A 14,670-nucleotide genomic window follows, 5' to 3' on the forward strand; every position below is an offset into this window, starting at 1 on the left:
TATTCTTTGTCCAACTTGTTTATTTCTGACCTGCTGACTTGGAATATAGTCTTCTGTTGATAAGCTGGGGTCTCAGCGCCTGGCCCTTAGTGCACGAAATACCACCGGGAGCGTAAAATGGACAAAACTCAGATGGCCTAAAGGGCATCTGGATCAGGGCATCATCTGCAGTCAGGCCAGTGTAGAGCAGCTGCCCTCCTAAGATGCTTAACAGAGTGCGAGTGCAACAACAGGGATGGTTTGACAGATGCTAAAAATATTAACATGCTCCTTTTTTGGAAACCAAAACCACACCTGCTAGTGAGCAACCAGCACATCTAACCATCCACCCCCAAGCAGCCAATCTACTAGGTACCTGGCCCTGTTTGGTTTTGGTATGGCTAGCAGAGCTCTCACGAAAAAGACACACACACAAAGTTGAGCCCAGTTATGTGAGATCGAGAAAGTTAACTCTCTGGATGGGCTCCAGGATGGCTGAGGCGATCTGCCGCGCCAGACGCTGAATGGGAGAAAGATGCGCCATGCAGCACCCAACAAGGGCAGCAGCCCCGCCCCCTCCTAATCGGCAGCAGTTGCCTCCTCTCTGTTTGGAACAGCCTTCTTCAGAAAGTACATCGCAGCTTGCACCACTTTGTCGGGGGAGATGTTGTATACAGGATGTGTAGGCCGCTGATTTGGAGAGAGGGGGACAAAAAGGAATGAGAGTTGGGAAAGTTTAAAACCCCAAACACCTCTGCCTCCCCAACGCAACAGCAAGAACAGTCATTTCCAGCAATCAACACGTGTTACACAGCTTTTTAACATAAATTTCACTTTCAATGGATATGCAAATCAGTGCAGAACACTGAAGTCTTGCCTAACACTGCTCTAGCTGCTGAGACTACACAGTATCCAAAAAGTTTGAAGTTCGTCTTTGCAGATGTAGAGGCTAGAGGTTTGCTTTTTACAGTTAGAAGCCAAACATCCTGAATGCTGTGGAAACAAGGAATGCACATAGCCCTGGTTAGACTGCAAGTAAGTTGTTCCTACTTCTATAGAAGGGCACGCTGTTAGTGAAACAAGTGAACTAAATAATTAAAGGTGACGATGAGGCAAAAATATCCCCATGAGACAAGTAAGGAGTGCCCAGAAAGAAATGCAACCTTTACTGGTTAATGTTAATGCACAGCAAGAAAACCAGGCTCAGACGTAGATAGGTCATAGCAGCTGAAGACAAGAAAACATGAGAAAGCTTTGTGCGGACTCTCCCATATCTGGAAGACAAGACTGTTGTGCTGTGCCAAACAGCTATCTTTCCCATTATCCCCACTGCCTCCCTAGTGCTCCCTCTAAGCTGCGCTAGGGGGCACTGGTGCACAGAATTTTAGCTGGCTGCTCAGGGATGTTAGCTTCCAGCTGACAAGCATTTCCCCCTCCATTGCCTCCCTCCGTCACCTCAGCCCCACCAGGCAACCTTTCGCCCTCAGTCTGCGCAGAGCCGCTGGCCGGGATGGATGCTCCGGCACAGGGACGTGTGTGAGCCCCAGATCAATCCTGGCGCCACCACAGTGTTCATCATCGCCCCAGGCAGCCTCCAGGTAGCTGGGTGCTCTGCCACCAGGCAGGGGTTGCTGGGCCAACGCTGGCAGCCCACGGGACGCCGGCACCCCAGCAGCCAGGGAACCAGTGGCACTCCGTTCCCTCATCCCTCCACCCTGCAGTCGGGGGGGGGGGAGCCAGGGACCGCAGGGCAATCCTCCCACCGCCGCGCCTGTCGTCCCCGCCTGAGCTGTAATCCACCTCGCCGCCTGGCCTGTCAGTGCACGGGGGCCAGTGCGCCGCTAGCATGGAGACCGCTGGAGCCGCCCCACGCTGCTATTGCCTTGCTGGCCAGGCAGCCCCTGCCGCCCCCTTCCATCGCCCCTCGAGCCTAACCTGTCACCAGGGGGCCAAGGTGGGGGGATGGGCCTCCTTCTCCTAAGCAGCAACATCCAGCCCGATCACCGCGTGCCACGCAAAGAGCTCTCAGTCCAACGCAGCTCCTCCCACCGCCCCGGCTGTCCGCAGCCCACAGCAACTGTGCCTGGCCGCCCTGTGACCCGACAGCCGCTGCCGGGGTCTCACTGGGCCATGCGAGGTTGGGGGTGCAGGGGCCTCTCACGTCTTCCTAGCACCCGTTGTCTGGCTCCTACAACGGACCTGCCTCCTAGTAGGCTATAATGGAGCGGGGAAAATCGATTCCCCCCCCCCTTATGCTTTTCAGTATGATTTGCTAGAGGCCTTGAGTCACAGTAAAAGTGGGATATAAATATTTGAATAAATAAGTTGTTTGGGCAGGTTGATAACATTTAAACAACTTCCTGTTTGTTAGGTTAGGAACGGCCAAGTTTGACAGTGATTGTTCCACCTCTGTTATACTTGACCTGTAAATTTGTCATATTTGTCTAGAAAAAACCCCAAAGTAGACTGCAAACATGCATATTTTACTAGAAAAAACCCCAAATAGAATGCAAACATGTCCCCCCCCCCCAAAAAAAAAGTGCTGGTGTGTTTTCTGAGGCTCAGTGCAGGGTGATGGTCTGAGGCCAGGTCTACCAATGTAGTGGAAAGGGGCGGTTAGACCTGTTCTCCAGAGGCCTGGTCTACCCACAGAGGACAACATATTGTGTAATAAAATTTGACTTGATTCTGTTTTCTCTTATAGTGTTTAAAGTATTCTTAAGATAGAGTTTACACATAGTTTGGAAGAATTCATTCTGAGATTTTTTACAAGGTTATGGAAATAATCTTCTTAGAAATTAATTTATGTGATAGTCAAATGCAGACTTGCTCACAGCTTTAATGCTACCAGCTTTTTTCACTCACAAGGTAGGATTTTTGCTCACAACACTGTGGAGTTTAGAGGAAACATTGCTCCCAACCCCAAATATCTGGAGTGGCTATTCTTCCTGCTGCTGCGAATTTTGTCTTCTCTTCCCCCTCAGGGGAAAAAAAAAACACCCTACTGCACTTGTCTGAAATTAAAGTGTGCGTTACAACTTGGCCAAATGTGGCCACTGTGTGGCCTTAGATGCTGACACCACATAGATCTATGCCCAATTACTGGTGCATTTCACTAGTGAAATATCACTGAGCAGTAGAGTAGGACCAGCCACTTCCACTTCCCCTATTAAGGAGGCCAGGGTACACAGGCACAGGGCCATGCATTTTTCAGGCCAGTTTCTGGCTCTGGAAAGCTACTGTAAGGAGGGCAGCTCTGATCAAGGGCTGTTATGATGCCTGTGGATTGTTGCCCCAGGCTGGGCTTCTGCGTCACTGCCTCACCCCTGCCCCTCCTCTGAAGCAGCCGCCGGCACTGCCTGAAAAATACGGACAGGCTAGAGGCAGGCAGAGGCACTACAATGGGTAAGAAGGACGTAAAGGTGGCAAAAGGCCACCAGCACGGAAGGGCCTTGCCTCCGTGAGCCATCTTGTTCTTTTCTACCATCAAAGCAAATGGAATCCATTTGCCATTCTTCTAGCAGACAGGACAACTGCTGCTCTCTGCCCTACACATGGTGTCGTCCTGTGATTATCTTCCCCAACTTTAAATGCATAACAAAATTCAGAATGCAACTATTGGGGCTGTGAAGTAAAGGGGGACAATGATTTAGTTCTATTTCCACTTGCACTGTTTTCCTGCCAAAAATCAGCATTCCCCCAAGTTGCTTTTACCCCCTCCACCAGGGGAAAATGTACCGCCAGGATGTATTCTTTTAAAAATAAACAAGGGGAAAGTGATACAGAATGTGTAATTTTGTGCTCATTGAAGTTATGAAGAGGTAAAACCTGCCCCCCACGCACACCCCCGATTCCCCATTCATTCAAGTGACTATTCACCACTATCACTTCTATGAGAAGAAAGGCAGGGAAGTCGATGATGAGAGAGAATGCCTGCCAGGTGGCAAAGGGACAGCCCCTCAACCGGGCCTAGCTTACCAGGCGGTTCTCTGGCACTCCAAGCACGACTTCATGGAGGAGGTCCCCACTGCCAAAGTGCTGCGCTATCGAGAGCCCACTCAGGCAATAGCAGGTATGGTAAAAGTCCCGTGACCTAGATGGGTGGGGAAATGCTCGGTAGTAAGGCAAGCCAGAAACAAAACGTGCCATTCAGACAGCCACCATGCACTCTCACAGAACAGCTGCCTTCCCCTCCGACTTCCTCATAAGCAGAGCACATCCCTCCAGCCAATACTGGCTCAGATTCTGTCACTCTCCGTGGATGGAGCTCAGCTTCTCTGCAACCCTCCCTTCTTCCTGCTACAGCCCAAAATACCCCCCAAGATGTTGCTCCTGGAGAAAATGAGGGAGACTTGGAGGTCTGCTGGGGTGGGGGTGGATCAGCAAAAATCACCTCACCCCTTCCTTCACTGGAAATGATCAGCAGGCCCAACTCCCTGGGGGGGAATGGACCTGAGGGCTGAAACCAGGAGCCAAGCTTTTTGTGGAAAGAATGGACTTCCTCTACCAGAGACCCTGGACATCTGTTGCCCATCAAAGCAGATATTACTGTATTAGTCTATACATAGTCTAGCTCACTATAAAGTAGCTTCATGTGTTCTGGGGAGGCCTCACTTCCAAAAGGATGCGGACGGAATGGAGCGGGTACAGAGGAGAGCAACGAGGATGATCGGTGGCCCGGAGACCAAGAAGCCCTATGAGGAAAGGCCGAGGGACTGGGAATGTTTAGCAACCAAAGTGAGCAAAGCAAAGCGTGGTTTAACATTCTGCCCCCCTCAAGCATCACTTCACCCCCCAGGCTTGAGTGGGTTAAGTTTATGAAAGGCATGAACTAATCGGGCAGCTTTTACGTGCTGAGACTGCACCCATTCATTATGGGCCGGGTCAAAGTCTTTCCATTCGACCAGATAGAATCTAAAATGTCCTCCATTTCTGGGTGCATCTTGCCATCGACCATTAGAGGAGGAGGAGTTGCAGAGGTTCACTGACAAGAACTTGAGCAGGGGTTTTATCCAGCCGGCCACCTCCCCTTTTGCAGCCCCAGTGCTATTCAGGAAAAAGACGGGGGCCTAAGACTGTGTACGGATTACAGGGACAAGTGTCTATGTCTAACGCCTCCCCCCTATTGTCTGAGGCATCCCAAGGAACGATTTTTACCGAGTTGGATTTAAGGGATGCATATTTTAGAATGTGCATCTGGGAGGGTGATGAGCATAAGACTGCTTTCAACATGCTGCTGGGGCAGTTTGAATATCTGGTCATGCCATTTGGGTTGGCTGGAGCACCCAGGGTGTTTATTCATCAATGCAGTGCTACACAAGTACCTGTTTAAAGGGGTGGTTGTTTATCTTGATGACGTGTTGATATATTCGGAAGATAAGGACACACATGCGAAGTTAGTGTGCGAAGTCCTGAAAGAGCCTCTACAGCCGCCTTGACTGGTCCCCGGAGTGCCAGCAGGCGTTTGAAAGACTGAAAACTCTTTTTACTTCAGAACCTGTTTTGCACCACCCTGATGAAAGAAAGCAATTTATTGTACAGGTTGATGCCTCTGATGTGGCCATGGAGGGGTCCATCTTGCGAAGGGGGGAGGATGGAAAATTACACCCCTTGGCATATGTTTCAAAGAAGTTCTCCAGTGCTGAAAGGCAGTATAGGACAAGGAGGCGGCCGCCATCAAACTTGCCCTTGTCACTTGGAGGCACTGGTCGGAAGGGGCTAGGGTTCCATTTGAGGTGTGGACTGATCACAAAAATCTGGAAGCCCTTAAGGCCCCTAGGTGGTTGAATACCAAACAGCTTCGATGGGCAGAGTTTGTTTCAAAGTTTTGTTTCACGCTGAAGCACCTCCCTGGCAAGTCAAATTTTCTGGCTGACACTTTGTCCCACCTCCCTCGACACACCAGCCAGCGTGATGAGGTAGTAGACACTATGTTCACGCCTACTCAGCTAGGAGGTGCTGTGGTGACGCGCAGCCAAGTGAAAGGGTGGGGGGGGCCCTGCCAACTTGCAGCCGTGGGTGGAAAAATTCAAAGCTGCCCTCTCTGATAAAGACAAAGCAGAAATCGAGAAAGATGGGATGTTGACCCAAAGGGACGATGGGTGCTGGTACCGACAAAATAAACAGTTTGTCTTGGAGACTCTCAGGAGAGACGTGTTGACCGTGGGACATGCTAATAAGCTGTTGGGGCAATTTGGCTATTTAAAGACTTTGAACCTCATACCAAGGCAGTTCCGGTGGCCACGCATGAGGGGGAATATCTCAAACTATGTGGCATCGTGCCAAACCTGCCTGATGTGTAAATGGTGGGCAGGAAAAGTTCTAGGGCTGCTGCAGCCGCTAGAAACCCTGGACCGTCCATGGTCAGTGATTTCCATGGATTTCATTACTGACTTACACCCTAGCTAGTGATCTGGGTGGCGGTGGACTTATTTTCAAAACAGGCTCATGTTGTACCATGCAGGCAGGTACCTACAGCCAAGAGATTGGCCCCGTTGTTCATGCAACATATTGCACGGCTCCATGCTTTGCCACACAAAATCATTTCGGATCGCGGGTCCCAGTTCGTTGCCAAGTTCTGGAGGGAACTGTTGAAATTCCTAGGGGTGGAGCAGGGGCTCAGTAGTGGCTACCACCCCGGGACTGACGAATAAACTGAGGGGACTAACCAGGTCTTGGAGCAGTTTTTAAGGTGTTTCATTAACGATCAAGAAGACGACTGGGTAGACTTGCTACCGTTTGCAGAGTACAGTTATACCAAGTCAGTGCATAGTTCCATTGGCATTTCTCCCTTCAAGGTGGTCCATGACTATGAAGGGGGACCACTCCCTACCCTGACCACCCAAGGCCGGGGGATGCCCAGACATGGTGGTCCAGCTTGACTCAGGGATGGCCAGACCTCCAAAAGACTTTGGATAAAGCAAAAGAGGATTACAAGCGCTATGCTGACAAAGGGAGGAGACCAGAATGGGACTTAAAGCCTAGGGACTCAGTGTACATTTCCACCAAACACCTAAGCAAACGGGAAAAACTGGGGTGGAAATACATAGGCCCTTTCAAAGTGGTGCGGCTTATCAATAAAGTGGCTGTGGAAGTAGAGTTGCCAAAAACACTCCGTTATGTGCATCCTGTGTTTCATTTCAGTCTACTGAAGAGCGATCCTGGACCCTCGAAGTGGAAACCACGTCCACCAGCTGCTCCTCCTCTAATGGTCGACGGCGAGATGCACCCAGAAGTGGAGGACATTTTAGATCCTAAGTTGAGGAGGGGGTGCCTCTTCTATCTGGTCAAATGGAAAGACTTTGACCCGGCCCATAATGAATGGGTGCAGTCTCAGCACGTAAAAGCTGCCCAATTAGTTCATGCCTTTCATAAACGTAACCCACTCAAGCCTGGCGGGCAAGGTGATGCTTGAGGGGGCAGAATGTCAAACCACGCTTCGCTTCGGTTGCCATAGCGATTGGGGGAAGGGAATTCCTGTGGGGAGGGGGGTTGAGTGAATGAGTGAGAGAATGAGACCTTTGCTTCCAGAAGTCATAACTTTCATCCAAGTCACGCCTCCTGTGAAGAATCAGCCAATGCCCAAAGATACTTACTTTCCAGGTTTGTCCAAGAGGCCCCCTGCAGGACACTGGCAACATAGCAGGATGTATTCCTGCAGCGCTTGCTGGTCGAACATCCAGTGTGTCATACTGAGGGCAGTTTCACCTAAGAGGTACAAAGACAACGGGAGTGTTGAAGTGCCCACTGGAAGAATAGCTAAGCTGGCATCAGCACAACAGACCAACAGGAGCACAGAGTACAGTTAAGCTTCACAGGAACATGGTGTTGCAATGCCTCTTTCCAAACCTCCCTCACCAGCAGGATATAGCGGTTAGAGTGTCTGGCTAGGATCTGGGTAACCCAGGTTCAAATACACACTTTGCCACGGAATCTTTCTGGGTGACCCCGGGCCAGTCTCTCTCTCTCTCTCTCTCTCTCTCTCTCTCACCTACCTCATAGGGTCCCCAGTTCCCTCTAAGCTGAGTTAGTGTGAGCTAGCTCCCAGTTTTTTAGCCTCCGGCTCACAGATTTTTGTCTCAGCTCAGGAAGGATGGCTTCAGAGCAAACTGATTTATGCAGCAGGCAAGTTGCTCGCTCACAACTTTAACACCAGTAGCTCACTAAATAGAATTTTTGCCTACAAGACTCCACGGCTTAGAGGGAGCATTGGTCCCCACTGGGAGAAAAACAGGACATAAATATCTAATCCTTTTCCTCCTCCTCCTCCTCCTCTTTGCAAGGACAGAGCAGCACTGGCCATTCGCTGGCCTTGTCCTCAGACAGGCTCACTGCCAGGCAGTCTCCTCGCAAGACTGGTAGTACAAGGACAAGCAAGCAGCCCAAAGAAGTGGCCGCTCTCTCCCTGTGGGGCAAGCAAAAGCGGCACAGGAACCGCTCCAGCAGCGACAGCCTCAAAAGGAGGACACGGGCTTCTGTTCACAACGAGCCTGCTGGTTCATCTAGTTTAGTATTCCGCCTGAGGCCCAATTTAAAAGCGACAGTGGGCGTGTTAATGCACGATAATGATGCCTGCTGAGCTAAACCCGGCAAAGACGGAGGTCCTTGGCCTGTGTCGGACCGGTCGAGAGTTGGGGCATCCTCTCTCGACCTTCGGTGGGGTACCATTGGTGCCCGTGCGGGAGGTTAGGAGTTTGGGTGTGCTCCTGGACTCCTCTTTAACGATGGAGGCCCAGGTGGCGGCCACTGCTAAGTCAGCCTTTTATCATCTGCGGCTGGCCCGGCAGTTGGTTCCCTATCTTGACCGTGAGGACCTGGCCACGGTGATCCATGCGATGGTCACCTCGAGGCTGGACTACTATAACGCTCTCTACTTGGGGCTGCCTTTGTCGCAGATCCGGAAGCTGCAGCTAGTGCAGAATGCTGCAGCTAGGCTGTTGATGGGTCTTTCCAGGCGAGATCACATCCGGCCGGTGCTGCAAGCGCTGCACTGGCTGCCAATAGCATACCGGATTCGCTTCAAAGTGCTGGTGCTCACCTTTAAAGCCCTGAATGGCCAGGGTCCGGCCTATCTAAGGGACCGTCTCTTCCCGTATGTTCCCTCAAGAGCACTGCGATCGGGGAACCTTCATCGCCTTGAAGTTCCAGGCCCCCGAGCTGTGAGGTTGGCCCAGACCAGAGCTAGGGCGTTTTCGGTGGCGGCTCCTGCCTGGTGGAATGAGCTCCCAGAGGAGATCCGGGCCCTGTGGGACCTTGTACAGTTCCGCAGGGCCTGTAAGACGGAGCTCTTCCACCAGGCCTTTGGGTAGGAGCCGCCGCTGCCACTATACCGCCACCGCGATGTTACCATCCATCTGCCGTACCCTGGGGTGGGGGGTAGATGTCGCCCGGAAAACTCTGTGGGATGATTGCTCCTGACATTTCCGCTATTAAGAACGCTAACTGCAAATGGGGGTTGCTGTGTATTGTGTATAACGCATATAGATCTGTGTATAATGTATGTAGATTGTAGCACCAAATTTTATTGTATATATTACTGTTGTTTAATTGTTGTTAGCCGCCCTGAGCCTCTGGGTAGGGCGGGATAGAAATCCCAAAAATAAAATAAAATAAATAAATAAATAAATAAATAAAGTGCCAACACTACACCCAAAGAGACCAGTAACCTGATTTACACGTAACGCTGGTCACACACAGACCCACATGGTAAATGGGAAGGGGTTAAATGTGCCAATCATTTTAAACTGAGCCTCAGACAATGGGCAGATCCAGAGATTTCCAAACATTTTAACATCGCAGAGTACCAAGAGAGCACCCTGCAATCCACAGCATTACAGATGTCTTGAGCAGCTTGCCTAAGAATGATCCATAATCCTATTTTTCACAGTTCTTCTTTACAACTGTACTACTGCTGTCAGGAAACAGCTCCACCGAGCAACTGTATATTCTGCTAAAAATACCGTCCGTCTGTCACCCTGTGCCCAGAGGGGGAGGGTTGCAAACGGAAGGAGAGGCAAGACTGGCAGCCCACCCTACCCTGCTCAGCTATCCAATATCCAGTATCAGAGTGCACCACACAGCCTGAATTTCCCATCGGCCCCTTCCTGCTATCTTATTTTGAAACGTGGAGTATATTATTTCCATTGGGTCCCTCATGGTTCTGCTATAAAATTGAAAAGGCAACATTCATTCATTTTTACAAACTCAGTGAATACATCTATAATTAAAAACACTCAACCTGTGTCTTGTGACCAAACTCTGCTTCCAGCAACCCTAGCAGCCCTGTGCATCTACCAGCTTGGGTAAACACTGAAAGCACATCTGAGGAAACGGCAAGTTGATGATGCTCAGATTCACCTCTGGCATGCAGTGCTCGATGTAGGAGAGGCAGCAAACCAGCCTGCCAGAATGAGTAGCAGCCATCCACCAGCTTGTTACAGCGGCCCTGGAAGCCTCCTTCAAAGCGCATCTGGCGGCTTGTGACCCAGTCCTGGCAGGAAGAGAAAACAACCCTCGTCACAATTCAGTCAAGAGTCACGACAGGTCTGTGGCTTCTTTGCACGTGTCCACTACAGTCGTGGCTCCTTGGCACATGTCTCGGAGTGCGGTTTGAATGTTTACCACAACCCAAAGACCAGTGTGCCCATGCTGACATGCACAGTGTGGTTTTCAGAAAATAAACTGAAGAAGGCATTAGCAAATGAGTACTCAAAAAGGAGAATGGGGAAGTCAAAGATCCATACAAAATTTGGACACAAAATACTGGCAGACTGGCACAGTGGCTGTGTGATCATTATTGAAAGCAAAAATAAGGGGAGTGATTGGTGAATGATTAAATAAGACGTCTGTGCTTCCTGCTGCAGACAAAAATACATTTTCCCATTATAAATAAAACAAGCCATGCTCAAAACTGGAACGTAGTCCTCAGCTAAAAACGTATTCTCGTATGATTATGGGGAAAGTCTGGGGATTTTTCATCCATACTTGAACTGTATGCATTTTTAAAAAATAGTATTAATACAAAGCACAAAGGTGTGGTCTTGTACACATGGTTTAAGTGTGCAGTTAGAAATGGTGCAAGGGGATGTTTCTAAATAGGTGGAGAGTAGCAAAGGAAGGCTCTGGATCAAAAGACATCACAGTCCTGGCTACTAGAAATCTAGCGGGTTCATAAAGTGTGCAAAAGTCCTGGTCTTGTGACAGTCACAGTGGTCTCCTAGAATTATCCTGCAGACAAGTCAAGGCAGCTGAACAAGGCTGACACACACCAGGGACACGTGAGGCAAGGAGTGGGGAGCACATGGGGAGGGGCTGCCAGAAGGAGAGGGGCTTCTGGCCTTCTGCCTCTCCTAGCTGCTGAGGGCCCCGAAACTCTGCTCAGAGGACTCTTGGAACATGCTTGGATGGCAATGATGTCGACTGAGGGCCCCTTTCCAGTCACCTGCATGGAGTCTGCCATGTTTATTTTCCTCCCGGAAGAGAAGATGGACTTCACTTGTCAGAAGTGTAAGCAGGCCAGGCTTTTGGAGGAGAACATTCAGAGCCTACAGGAGAGGATCACCACCCTTCAGGAAATCAAGGAAGGGGAGGATTTTATTGACAAGAGCCTGGGAACTCTGCAAACACACGAAGAAGAAAGTCAAGAAGAAGAAGGAACAGTCGATCTCCCTCCTGAGCCTCCTCTCAGTTCTACGGTACAAACCCGAAGACACCGACTGAGTGTCCATTGGTCCACTGGAGCTCAAGAATCATTTTGAGGTGCTTGAGAGGGTGATGGAGACGATAGTGGAAGGAGAGCCACAAAGATCTGGAAAAGGGAGTGAAGAGGGCATGGTGCCGCACAGAAGTGGAAGGAAATGGAAAGTGGTGCTCGTGGGGGACTCTCTGCTCAGGGGTTTGGAACGTAATGTGTCCAGGGAAGGCCAGACCCCTAAAGAGGAGTATACGAGAGCTGCTAGGTACTACAGATCAGCCATCAGAGAAACCAAAGCTCAGTATGAGTTGGGTCTGGTCAGGGGGGCTCGCTACAATAAGAAACACTTCTACAGATATGTGAGAAGCAAACACAAGGTAAAAGAGGCAATTGGACTGCTTTTGGGAGTAGAAGGAGAACCTTTGGTGGACGACAGAGAAAAATCAGACAGGCTTAATGACTTTTTTGCCTCTGTTTTCTCCAAGAATAACTCAAGCCCATCTAGAGATGGTAGAGGACATGACAGGACACCTGAGTGTCCAGCTGACATTGATAGGGAAGTTGTGGAGAGGCACCTGGCTGCACTGGACAAATACAGATCCCCCGGGCCAGATGGTGTGCACCCAAGAGTGCTCAAAGAACTGTCTAATGAACGTGCAGAGCCTCTGTCCATCATCCTCAAGGCCTCCTGGAGGACTGGGGAGATGCCACAAGATTGGAGAAGAACAAATGTTACCCCAATCTTTAAAAAAGGGAACAAGGATGACCCGGGAAACTACAGGCCGACTTCTGTTGCTGGGAAGATATTAGAGCAGATTTTAAAGGGATCGATCTGTAAGCACCTGAAGGACCACTTAGTGATCCGGGGAAATCAGCATGGTTTTGTCCCCAACAGATCTTGTCAGACCAGCCTGATTTCCTTCTTTGATCGTGTGATGAGCTTACTGGATCGTGGGAACTCTGTTGATGTGATGTACCTGGATTTCAGTAAAGCTTTTGATAAGGCTCCCCATGACATTCTGATGGGAAAACTGGAAGACTGTGGACTGGACATTAGGACAGTTCGGTGGATAGGGAACTGGTTAGAGGACCTGTTAGAATTGAAGACTTTTGGTGGTACAAGCTTAATATAGATAATTCAAATAAAAGCCCCTTCCTTCCCCCAGGCATACGTCACATTCACACCATGCCTAACGTTGCCATCCCAACCAAGTGAAAGATATATGTCTTGGTTATCTGCAGCTCAAGCTGGTACGGAGAAGTTCTCAGGGACTCCTTACCCTGGGGAAGGAGGTGCGACTTGCGAAGAAAGTTATGACTTCTAGAAGCAAAGGTCCCATTCGCTCAACCCCCCTCCCCACAGGAATTCCCTCCCCCAGATAACTATGGCAACCAAAGCAAAACATGGTTTGGCACTCACCAGGTTCAGAAAGGACAGCTTTTCAAGAATGGATCCAAGCCGGTCTAGCATGCCCCCTGTACTTAGTGCAGTTTGACAAGATTTGGGATAAAGCTCATTGTGGCAGACTGTTGGGAAAACAAATTTCGTGGTGATCCAGGGAAGTCAGCATGGTTTTGTCCCCAAGAGATCTTGTCAGACCAACCTGGTTTCCTTCTTTGATCGTCTGACGAACTTACTGGATTGTGGGAATGTTTAGTTTGGGGAAAAGGAGATTGAGGGAGAATATGATTGCTCTCTTTAAATATTTGAAAGGCTGTCATTTGGAGGAGGGCCAGGAGCTGTTCCAGTTGGCAGCAGAGGAGAGGACCCGAAGCAACAGGTTTCAATTACATGCAGAAAGGGATCGGCTGGATATTAGGAAAAACTTTTTCACGGTCAGAGTGGTTCAGAGGTGGAATCAGCTGCCGAGGTAGGTGGTGAGCGCCCCTTCACCGACAGCTTTCAAGAAGAGGCTGGATGGATATTGGCCAGAGATGCTTTAGGCTGGTCCTGCAGTGGACAGGGGGCTGGACTAGATGGTCTGTATGGCCCCTTCCAACTCTTCTATGATTCTATGGTTCTGTGACTTACTAATAAACTTTTCAGATTCAATATGTATTCCTTTTTCAGGATGATCAGTGCTGCCAATCCACAGAAAGTGTATCCACCATGGGCCTCCATGCCAGGGACTCCTCCAATCCCACCTTCCCAGTTCTGACACCTAATTAAAAAACCAACACATACAGGAAAAGTCATGGTACACACATTCTTGTCCCCAAGAAAGCCATATAATAAATACCCTTCATTCACCAGAATACTAATTCTGGCAGATTGGCACAGTCAAACTCAGCCGTCCAAGGAGCCTCGTGGTTCACAAGGCAACCCAAAGAGAGATTTTCTCACCTTGCTATCCATTCTGCTGTCCCATCAAAAAGTGTTGGTGTGATAATGTTGGTAAGAGAAGCCACCGATGCAGCACAATAGGCACTCCTGAGATTAAATATGAGACTATTTAAATTCTGCAGGTAGTAAAAGGATACAACAGTGAACTACACAACCTCCACCCTGCAATCCAGCCAGGGTTGCACAGCACAGGCCATATGGGTCAACCAGTTCTCACACATGTAGGGCTCAGTTTCAGTTTCTAGTTCAACAGCTTGGACCCTATGACATTGTTCCAGGCCCGTAGCTACCACGGGTCCCATGGGGCCTGGCCATGTTTTTACGGGCCCCTCCCCAATCCTTGGCTCCCCCCCCCCCTGCCCTCAGCCCAGGAGGCGGTGACTCCACACCACCTGTTACTGCCCCGGCCGTCCTTGCTGCTGCTGGGAGGTCAGAGGGGAGGGCTGCTGAGTGGGGAGAGCTGCCACCTGCTGTGCCAGCCTCCCTCCCTGCCACAGCCAGCTGGGCTGCCATAAGGAGGAGGAGGAGGCATCCTACTCTCTCCCCCTGCCCGGCCTCTGCTGCTGGAGACCAGCCGGGCAGGGGCTCCTCTCCTCACTGCCTCGGGGGCAGGTTACGCGGGGCGGGCTTGGCAGTGGTCTTTCTCTACCACCCC

General features: G+C 50.2%; 1 protein-coding gene across 2 annotated transcripts in view; it reads right to left on the reverse strand.

Moving 5' to 3' along the window:
- Positions 1–6: 6 nt before the first annotated feature.
- The window catches only part of LOC107121947 (protein farnesyltransferase subunit beta-like), a 66,939-nt gene continuing 52,275 nt past the window's right edge, over positions 7–14,670 (reverse strand). Inside the window, exons 7-12 of one of the 2 annotated variants that reach the window (XM_015424962.1) lie at positions 14,016–14,102; positions 13,704–13,833; positions 10,336–10,468; positions 7,575–7,686; positions 3,958–4,072; positions 7–669 (exon numbers count right to left, since the gene is read on the reverse strand). In XM_015424962.1, the coding sequence (XP_015280448.1) occupies positions 559–669; positions 3,958–4,072; positions 7,575–7,686; positions 10,336–10,468; positions 13,704–13,833; positions 14,016–14,102 (688 nt within the window). In that variant the 3' untranslated portion in view covers positions 7–558. The remainder of the gene's footprint in view (positions 670–3,957; positions 4,073–7,574; positions 7,687–10,335; positions 10,469–13,703; positions 13,834–14,015; positions 14,103–14,670) is intronic. The other variant, XM_015424963.1, reaches the window with a different exon arrangement.

The sequence above is a fragment of the Gekko japonicus genome, unplaced genomic scaffold (genome assembly GCF_001447785.1).
Source record: "Gekko japonicus isolate JY-2015 unplaced genomic scaffold, Gekko_japonicus_V1.1 scaffold1930, whole genome shotgun sequence".
Classification (NCBI taxonomy): domain Eukaryota; kingdom Metazoa; phylum Chordata; class Lepidosauria; order Squamata; family Gekkonidae; genus Gekko; species Gekko japonicus.